Genomic DNA, 10528 nt, shown 5'->3' on the forward strand with positions numbered 1-10528 from the left:
TCTCATTCATAATTGATAGTCACACATACAGAACTGCAATTTTATTCCGATATACTGCATGATAGTAATGAAATTAGCACATTTCACCGTCCACAAATCCGAAACAAGCTAGTAATTCATATCAGATGACTGTCATGGGACCGGCGTTGGACTGCGAGCATTAAGATTAAGAACAGCAACAAGTGTGTTTAAAATATAAGGGAATGTTTTGCAAAGGGCTGAAACGACGCGTGATAAACAAAATTACGAAGAACTTCAGCAACAAAGCAAAACGCGCATCAAAATTTTATAATGTTTGTTTATGAAATAATTTAACACAGGCGACCCTTCTTGAAACATATTGACGAAAACCCAAACACAATAAATGAAAGAATTATTAAAGTATTATTATCACCTTTACATGGGCGCCTGACTCGATAACCCTTATGGTTTTATCGGTGCCCATGCCATTTCATTTCTCTTTTACGCGCAGTTGCATTTTTTTCGCAAAATAAACATAATTTGATTTTGATTTGTGGAAAAAATCGACATTACTGCAAATGCCGTTGCCCATATGAGGCGTAGTCTCAGTGCGTTTACCCGTTCGAAGTTCTTTGAAAGGAAACTTTCCACTAACGCCTCGGAACCAACACGACGTCGAATGGCGCCGGCACAAAGGCAGATGCATGGCAACCGTTGTCAACCGATGGCGGCGATTTCGTGTTCGGATCGGTTGTGATTGAGAACTTCTGCAGGATGGAGACGAGAGTCAGGAAAACTTCAGTCTTGGCGATGTCTTCCCCCGGACAACGACGTGGACCCAAGGAGAAGGCGATAATTTTATCACTTGTGACGAATTTTCCTTCAGAACTCAGATGTCTCTCTGGTATAAATTGTTTGGGATTCTGCCACAATTTCGGGTCGTTCTGAACAGACCACAGGTTGGCGATCACCTGCGAACAAACAAAGCGTTAAATTGTTTCACGAAACAGTGTTAAAAGGAATCGGTTCTGTTTAGCGATATGGGCCGAACTTAGTTTGTTAAGCGCGGGTAACATATGTCGATAAAAACGATGAAAAAGCGTAGCTATAGCGAAAGTTCATTTCAAAATACATCTTAAAGTCAAATTTGAAATCTGTTTTTAAACAAAGTTAAAATTAAAAATGCATTTTCCATTTCAATTCATTATCACTTTTAAAAACGTAATTAAATATAAAGTCAAAATACAAAACAAATTACGCATTTGTTATTTTTTGTCAAAATGTGTGTGATAGCGATGGGCCACCATACATGTGTTAAAACACTATGATAGCGAATCCAGTATGTATTTTTCGCACACTGGCGTGTTATGTTCATCAACTTGTGGGTAATGGATAGTCTGTTGAAACCCCAAGCCGGTATATGTTGCTTGGCAAATAACACAATCAAGTTTAAGACGCCAATTGCATCCCGGTTTTGGATCAAGTTTAAAAAACGCAATTGAAACGTCATTTTTGCCAGAGCAATGTGATATGTAATATAAAGTTTGCATAAACACGAAGGCTTTTGATCACTCGAACTGGAAGAAAGTCAATAAAAAATCGATCCAATCATACCTCTGTGTCTTTCGGAATCACGAATCCATTCAATTCAACTTCCTTTGTAGTTTTGTGTGATGGGACGATCGGTACAACTGACCGGAACCTGTGAGTTTCTTCAATAAATGCCATCGTATAAGGCATGTAGGTTCGGTGGCGTAACCGCGGTATTCCAGATTCTCCTATAACGAGATTATGTATATGTGACCAATTAATATTATGGTTGCGCATCGGTGTAAGACAGGGGTCGATAACCTTTCTCTAGCGGGACAAAGTCAATCTCTGCAATGTATCAGCGGGCAGTATTATATTTTCCAACAATATCGTGTTGGTCACAGTTTGTAATGTTGGTAAACCTCACTAATTAGGACCTTTTTATTCAGATTAACTCCCTTTGTTGTGCTATAGCTTTTGTTGTACTATTTGTAATTTTGTTGAACCTTAAATTGCGAATTGGGGGATTTCGTCAGAATATGTTTTTGTTGTACTATAGCTTATTAACGCTAATCGAGTCATAGTTACTACAATTTGTAGACGCTGCGGGCCGAATGACCCTTGCGACCCCTGGTGTAAACGAACAATCAAGAACTAATTTTTATGGAAACTCCCAAATTGGTAATTACGGCGTCAACACATCGCGTATTTCGAAGTTATTCCACTAAAACAAGTTTGTTGACCTGTTGAACTTTACCAGAAAGTGAATAATTCCTTTATAGGCGCAACCTATCTATAAACACGGGGTCATAGTGCTTTATTTACGTCATATCGTTTATCCAATCTTAGACACAACCGGTTCATACAGGTCTTAAGTGACCCTTAATGCAATCACGTTTCCGGAAAAACAAAACAATCGCGGCATTGTCACGTCATAAATCGTGATTGTGCGCGGCACGTATTTACATCCTATTGTAGGAAGTAACACCTTTCCACGTTATAACGCATGTTGGCCTCGCAAGGTGCCCTTCCGCGAAACTTTGTGACGTCACACGTCTTAGCTCGTTGTATTTGTGTCGTCAATAATGAGTTTCAAGCTATCAATGTAAGCACATGTTAAACTACGACAAAATAACAACACTGATAAAGACTTGGTTAGTAATACTTGGGTAATTAACAGATCATCCTAGCAAAAATTATATGTTAAATTCATTTGCTACAATGACAATAAAACAATGTATAAAGTGTTAACTTACCTAAGACCTCTCTGATTTCCGCGTGAATTTTATCTTGTGATTCAGGTTTGTGGAGAAGACACAACACAGACCACAGCAACGTGCTTGTGGTAGTTTCGAATCCAGCCACTAGGAGGTCTTGTATGTAATGTACAAGCTGATCCATCTGGAACAGGATGCTTTGTTACATCACTATAGCTTAACAAGGTGTAACTTCACATATAAGCAATAATTAAAAAAACAAAATTTTCGACAAAGTCAAATATGATCACCTGAAAGTTGCCGTTGTCCTGACAACCGTCTTTCGTCATTTCCGCGTAAAAGGCGTCGCAAAAGTCGCGAAGATCGTTTCTGTCGAATGTTTCGGTGTGAGACGAAATTTGTCTCCGGACGAAGTCTGAAAATATTGTTTATTCGTGCGACCATGACGTTAACGTAAAGTTATGCAACAACATAAGCTTGTTTTAGTTCAATGAACCCCAAGTTCTCACCTCTGAGGTCAATTAAGTTCTTCTCAATTTTCAAGTAAGCGCCTCGGAATGGAGGAACGAATCTGAGACTGCTCTCAAACATCGTCATGTAGAAAAGTGCTCCGGTGCTTCCCCGCGAGAAGCTGTAATGCACGTGTTAATAAGCCGATGTTCGATTGATAATTTTCTGTATTGCGATACTTCTAAAACGATAATCGATACTTAAATGGTGAGAAGCAGATCGAGTATTATCTGCAGTTGCCATTTATGTTAGAGAGCTTTTGTGATTTCAAACCTTATGTATATATGGTATTCGATATGATATGAGAAGTTATTAATTGATGTATAACCTTTCAAGCCCACTATAACAATTGACCACAGAAACGCATAAAATGGATACATTAATCTTGTTGTTGAGTCGGGAGAGTATACATACATTTAAAAAGTTGAAAAATAAAAAACCTTTGCACGGGATTTATTGTGAATAAACTATCAGTTCGGCACTGTGAGTTTTGTTCAATGCAATGGGTCCATGGATCATTAAAAAGCTTTTACGTTGACATACGAAACTTTCAAATGTTACAAATTTGTGCCTACAATCAGAAAAAAAATCTTTTGCAGCTAAAGTTAGAGACATGTATCCAAAGAAATCAACAAACAAACTACACAACCTTTGTTACTGGGCGTTTATGACAACATGGCGTAAACTCTTTTAACCGTCTGTGACGTAAATAATGATTCACTTTCTATGTTGCGTCATAGACGGGATGCATGAATGGATTTTGTAAGGTAGTCATAAAATTAAAAGGAAAGTGCCATCAACCAAGTCAAGACAAGGACGGAAGCCTTTGTTTTGACATGCCGAAAAACTTTTCACATACAGGGGTACTTATAATTTTTAAATTATATATTATCTGCAACAAGTACAACTAGCTGATGGGAAATAGTGCAAATGGGAATAATGATAGATTCTCTTTCGTTTGCCCAATCTTATACCACTATGTGCAATAGTGTCATTCCAGAAAAAAGCAAACACTCTCTAGAGTCACAAGTTGTCGATCTCTGTAATAATTTTTGTTTAAGCTGTACAACATGCCATTATACTACTACAGTACTTTGAACATAATGTGTTCAGTCGAAACGATATTTAATTGCCACACTTGGGGCTAGAAACTATAGCGTATATCGAAAACTAATAATATTCCAAGGAATTAAAATCACAAACCTTTCGTCGAAGATATTGACAAGATGTTTAAGTTCTGGATTGTCGTATTCGAATCTTCTTCCAACCAGAATGTTCATCATTATGTTGGCCGATGCACTGGTGATGTCGAACTGAATTAAAAAGACAAAAAAATAAATTGGCATTTTTAATGACGTGTATGATAACGATTAGGTTTTGTGAACATCAGTATTGCAAAAGAATGTTAAAAGATTTAAAAACCTTAAGAACTGACCTTACAATTAAACGTTGATTTTATTTTATAACTTTTCCTTGTTGTATAACAGCCGAAACGATATCGTATAAATGTATGTTTAGTTGTGCCAAAAGGTTGCAGTACTTAAGAGCAAGAGTATACGCTTGGCAGCCACATTACCACAAACTTACTCTTAAGTTGAATGGTTTTCCCTCTTTTTTCAACAACGATTCGATCAAATATTCCATTTCCTCCATGACTCTGTCCTCCAAACTCCTGCGTCCCAATCCAACCCTGTAGAAAGCAGATATTTAACACGGAAAGCGACCAATACACATGTAGTATTGCTTTGAGCACAGAGAAAATTTGAATTTCGACGAACTAACGTATGGTATATTCTTTATTCGTTTTTAGGAGTGTATTTCGTTTGGACAGCGTTTATTAGGTTTTGAACATATTCCATCATTAAGCTATGGCGCCGGCGGGCAAGACTGTCGTACAGTTACCAAAAATGCACCGATGAGACCCTAATAGCTGGAAAATGGCTCTGTCGGAGATTTATTTATATTCCAAACAATTTGACCAAACAGGATGTTAGGGGTCGTCGCTTTAGGTTATCAAATACACACCTGTGTAGTCACGTGCGCGTGGAACATTTCGCAAAATTGCTTGAACGTAATTATAGGTCATAGTTCGCTCCAATGCAGCAACCATCGGCCCACGTTTGTTAATCGGATTACGTGGCCGCGAAATGAACTTACCAGAGAAAATGGCAGGGGACGTAAGTAACAACGAGACGTCTTTACCATTTCGCCGGTCACGTATTTGCGCTGGGCGTAAGAAGTTTGCACTTTTCCAAACACCTACATACGCACGTGGGGAGGGGACGTGATTTTGCCCGTTTGCGTCGTCAATGCTATTTCGATTGAGAATGACTTTTCGAAATCCAGTCACGTAGGAAAATAATGAGAATGCAACTGTGCCACTTGAAGCACTTTGTCGCAATATATACAACACTTATGCGCTATTTCGAAACTACACAAAAGATCTATTTTAATGCATAATCCAGAAACCATGATGTAAGCAACATTTGAGAGATGCGGAACATAAAATATTTTTCCGTACACCTTTTAAGGGTGATTGGAAATCACGAGAATATTCAGCGCAAAATTTGGATTTTTCTTCGCTAATTTTGATTTTTATGTTCCGCATCTCTCATTTCTTTTTTATAATTATTTTTCTAAATTTAATCCATACTTTTACAGTATTGCATTTTACATCACCAATCAATCAATATTTTAACCAAATTTCCCGTGTACTCTATTGAGCACTTGTCTAAATCTAAAATGTCAGCTATGTTAAATACTCTTTATTAACGTCATAAACCCCATTATTACGTCAGTCGCATCACCCCGAAGGGAGGTGGTGCAAGGGTTTGTAAGCCGGAAAAAAATGCGCAAAACCCCAGATAAACGGTTTCCATTCTGCAACTTTAGAAGAAAATCGCCATCTCACCCGCGAAGAGATCTGACGCCAAATTGCCGCTGCGACTTGTAACGCTGGTTGTAATCCAGGAAAGAAATGCCCATGCCTTTGTGGAATATCTTGTGCATGACGAGTTTAAACGGACGACCGGAAAACGCGTCCGATTTGGTGACGAACGCCTAAAAATATCAAATAATTGGAGTGCCAAAAAATTTATTAAAAGAGAGTAACAGACGATCGGTGTTAGTGCGAAGTTTTTATAATTGAATTTATATTTGAACAACAGAAAATAAATTTCGCTTATAAAGGCATCGTTGGTTTCTTCTCTTTTACATAACTGGATTGTGCAAGAGATATTGAAAATTTACTTGAGATATAAATACATCAGATAAGCATGGGAGGTTTTGTGTTGTGTCTTGCCCGTTGGAAAAACATGTGGTCGCAAAGTCGTTAATTCTGATGAGAGAATGGCGGCTCTTACCTCCAGGCCTTATTAGTATTCAGATAATGCGATAAATATCCCGCCCAGGTGGATCGTAACCACAACACACTTCACACTGTCAAAGACATTTGCTGCTTTAATTACTTTCTAAAAAGCTTAACTTTGGCCGTTTTTGAACAAAGGACGTTACAAAATGTCAGATTACAAAAGGTGATTGACCTTTGATCGCACAGGTATGCCGAAATTTGGCCGCACCCATTAGATAACCGGCGATTCTTACCCTAATTTACAAACGGGAAGCATCGTTATATCGAACTTAAGTCAATTTTCTAATAACACACAAATTATGCTAAATTTGCCACACGAACACAACTTAAATATATGATGAACTGACTGCGATTTATTCGTTTCTTCTCAATGGAACCCATGTATTCATTCAGTCATGAACTTGAGATTTGTTGGCTTTTGGTTTGAATTCTTCAAAACCGAAGTAGGAGAAATTACGTGGCCAGTCGTTGAAATAAACTGCACACTTTATTTCATATTTTTGGATCCAATATTTCAATGCATGCGTCTCTCAACTGTTAACGCGCTGTTTTGCAAAAAATATACGGTCTTGGACCACGAAAAACGCATTGCAATAACTGTGTTGACGCAATCTATTAATGTCCTAATATATTTTTTCATACTTTGCATTCGTTGACGCTCCATAAAGGTGTTTCCCCTAAAACGTCACAACAGACTTTTCGGAGAAAGTGATTCATGCGTATCGTGATGAAACATGTGACGTGAGCGCAGAAAGGAAAGGTGTTAATCATAATTAGCTGCATGTGATCAATAATGTGGTTGTGTTGTCGAACGAAACGACAGTTCACAATATAATTTGAATAGTGTCGATACCCTGTCAGGTGTTTTGTCATTTTTATTGCAGCAATCGATTACCTTTCCGATCAAAAAGTTACATCTTTATACACAATAACGTCAGACATTCCGTTTGTTAGGTTTGCTATACGCGCGTAGGTTTATAAAACACACCAAAGTGATCATGCATTGTTTAAAGGACTCCTGTATTTCTTGATTCGATAAAGTCTGAGTGATCGTGATTGACATTCACCCAAGTTAAAGTTGGCGTTCAAGCTAGGTTGAAATGTAAATACCTCATGGATAGTTTCGTATCCGCTTAAAACCACAACCTCATTCCTCCCCATTCGGACAGACATGACGTCACCATGTTTTAAACTCCAATCTCTCAAAGTCTTCGGAGGGTCCTTGTACAAAAGTGGGATTGTGCCGACCAACGGAAGGCCCATGGGCCCTTTTGGGAATCTTTTGGGCCGAAAACGCCATATATACAAGAGCAGTATTGACACAATACATGCCAAGGGAAAGAGGCTTATATCAAAGTAACTATCGTGTGTTAAACCAACCGCCATTATCACTTGCCTAAAAATATTCCATGTTATATTTCCGATACTTTTGCTTGTTTACGACTAACTACTTTGCACGCTTGAAATCACAAAGTAACAATAAGGTACCAGGGAGATAAGCTGTAGGTTTATGGTTGATTACTTCGAACGAATCGACTAAATCTGTTTCTCAGAATTGTGATAAGGTGCTCTCTGCGCTTCACTAACTTTTTGAAGGTTACGTTCGACGCGACTGAACACAAAAACGGTTGCTTGCAAAATGTTTTAAAACAAAAACTAAAGATTTAGTTTTGCTACCAGTGGCTTCACTACCTTTCACTAATATTATTAACAAAAACTGACATTCGTTTTAGAACAACTTTATTCACCATATGTCCCACTAAATCACCTCGTTAGTCGACGTGACTATCTTTGCTTGATGCAAAAGTTTATATTTTGGCGAGTTGAAAACGTTCAAAATGCCTACCACAGTAGACTACCTCTTTCAACACCACGTATTCATCGTCTGGCGTCCAAACCATCTGTACGTGATTGTCAACCTTGCGCGAATGCGGGCCAACGCAAGTTGTTCTACTTCACGCACGCGCTTCACTGATCATAGCCGTGTGCATAACATAGAGCGTGCAAAAATGATCAGGGAGAAGCTTCCGCGCATAATGTCACAGGCCTGACCTTTGACTAAGCGTTATTCGTTAACACTCGTTACAGTTAAACGCAAGTTAAACAAAATACGCAACAAGTCACAGCTAAACTCACAATATAAAAAACCTTGTGTCTAAAAACGTAGTTTACTTGAAGAAAACATGTTTCACTAGAACAGCATCATCATTCCCAAAACACAGAAAAGATAAAATAAGGGGTAAAAGTTACAGTGTCAGTTTGCATCGATTAATTTAATTAATGTAACTGTTACCTAATGACGCATGTTTACATGGCAACTAGCGATTTTTGCATTTAAAATGTACCACACGTAAGACCTAGAGTGCCCAACCTGCCAACGACCAGTAGCATCTCGGTCGCCAGTGCAAAAACCACCATCGATACTTGAAAAGTTTTGATTTTTATACGTTTTGCGGCCATACAATTCCCAACAACTGCAACATATGTCAACTGGGTATCTGCAAAACATGTCAGTAAAACTGTTTTTACTGATCGTCTGCAGTTTGGTGTTACGCATGAGTGACTGGGAGAATGAGGATTTCCTAAAACATTTCACCGATTTCAAGTCTGTAGTGTAACGTGTTGTTCTTTCAATGAGCAAGCTATTTGTATTTAGCTTGTGAAGCACTTTTGCTGAAACTAAACTTAGGCACTAATTTTTAAAACAAAACAATTTTCCGCTTTATTGATTAGGTGGTTTCCCCATTTATTGCGCCACCCAGTGTTATTTCTTTCATAGAACGAACTTTTATTGGCTTTGTCAAGGAGGAGTTGTGTTTTTTCTGCTGTGTTATACTGTTAAAAGAATTGTGTTTGTTCAATAAAAAATTTTCAATTCCGTGGGGGTGTGCAAAATCTTTGTTTGTAGAGCAACAACAGCTGCTAAAAATAGCTTTTGGTGAAACGAGTAGTTTGTGGATCAAGTGGATGCAAAATGGGTGGCCAGGTTGGTCGAATGGCCAAGCGGAGCATGGACTACATCACTGGTCAACCGTCGGAAAGCCAAGAAATTTGTACATCAGTGGCAAACTTCCGTGGTACGCCATTTGTATTAACACGGACAAGGTAAACGGAAAATGCTTGCATTACTTTTTTAAATAGAATGCTTTTGTCTTTTTCCTGGAAAAAAGGTTAAAGTCGGTACATAATTTCTGCTTGCATTGACAGTTCTCAGTATTTTGATGAAGATGGACATTTAGCTCATGAATTCTACAAAGAAAGTACAGAAAAAAACGCACACGGAAAAATCAAACTGAAGAGAATTACGAAAGGATTGAGAAAGCAGGTCCTAATGGATACTGTTTTATGACCTTTTGATTGTTTTGTAATTCTATTAAATAAATTATATATATTAAAATATAATACCAAATATTGATTACATTAAATAGCGTATAAATAAAAATTAAAAGTAGTGAACGGCCGAACTATTTGTAGTGTATTCGCTTGACTTCATCTTTCATTGTGTTGTGCAGGGTGAGATTAAGTTGGATATCCCAAGACTAAATGTCAACTTTCCAGTTATCATATATGAAGGGTGATGCAATATAATGAAAAGGGTTCAAGGGACTTCAGTTGAATTGTTGCTCTGGAAAGGCCAGGGGCTGCGAGCTCTGTCTATGTTGTTTGTTGTGATTATCATATTTTAAATTGTAAACATCATCTATGTTAGAAATTTGGTCATGAAATAACTTTTTATTAATTACTTACTGTATGTGAAAAAAGCATAAAATCTTAATGTTAAACAATAATTCAGCAAATGTGTATGTTGTGCGAATTGCTTTTCACTGTGATTATCAACTGTTATGTGTGTAGATGTGTTGCAACATGCCCAACATTAAACTGCAAGTGTGAAAATAATCACACTAAAAAACAGCATATGAATCATAAACTGAGTCATGAA

The 10528-nt window shown here is 37.8% G+C and overlaps 2 protein-coding genes across 2 annotated transcripts; one reads left to right on the plus strand and one right to left on the minus strand.

Moving 5' to 3' along the window:
• Positions 1-47: 47 nt before the first annotated feature.
• On the minus strand, positions 48-8217 carry LOC145903299 (cytochrome P450 2B19-like). The gene is made up of 9 exons (XM_082991380.1): positions 7699-8217; positions 6130-6278; positions 4806-4908; positions 4422-4531; positions 3218-3339; positions 2999-3123; positions 2748-2892; positions 1576-1739; positions 48-932 (listed from the first exon to the last, which is right to left on the minus strand). Exons 1-9 carry the CDS (start codon positions 7972-7974, stop codon positions 612-614), a joined length of 1515 nt encoding a protein of 504 aa, XP_082847506.1. The 5' UTR covers positions 7975-8217; the 3' UTR covers positions 48-611.
• A 1182-nt stretch (positions 8218-9399) lies between these two features.
• On the plus strand, positions 9400-10475 carry LOC145903402 (tumor suppressor candidate 2-like). The gene is made up of 3 exons (XM_082991490.1): positions 9400-9693; positions 9796-9913; positions 10101-10475. Exons 1-3 carry the CDS (start codon positions 9563-9565, stop codon positions 10164-10166), a joined length of 315 nt encoding a protein of 104 aa, XP_082847616.1. The 5' UTR covers positions 9400-9562; the 3' UTR covers positions 10167-10475.
• Positions 10476-10528: the final 53 nt, after the last annotated feature.

Source organism: Ascidia mentula, chromosome 1 (assembly GCF_947561715.1).
Source record: "Ascidia mentula chromosome 1, kaAscMent1.1, whole genome shotgun sequence".
NCBI lineage: Eukaryota > Metazoa > Chordata > Ascidiacea > Phlebobranchia > Ascidiidae > Ascidia > Ascidia mentula.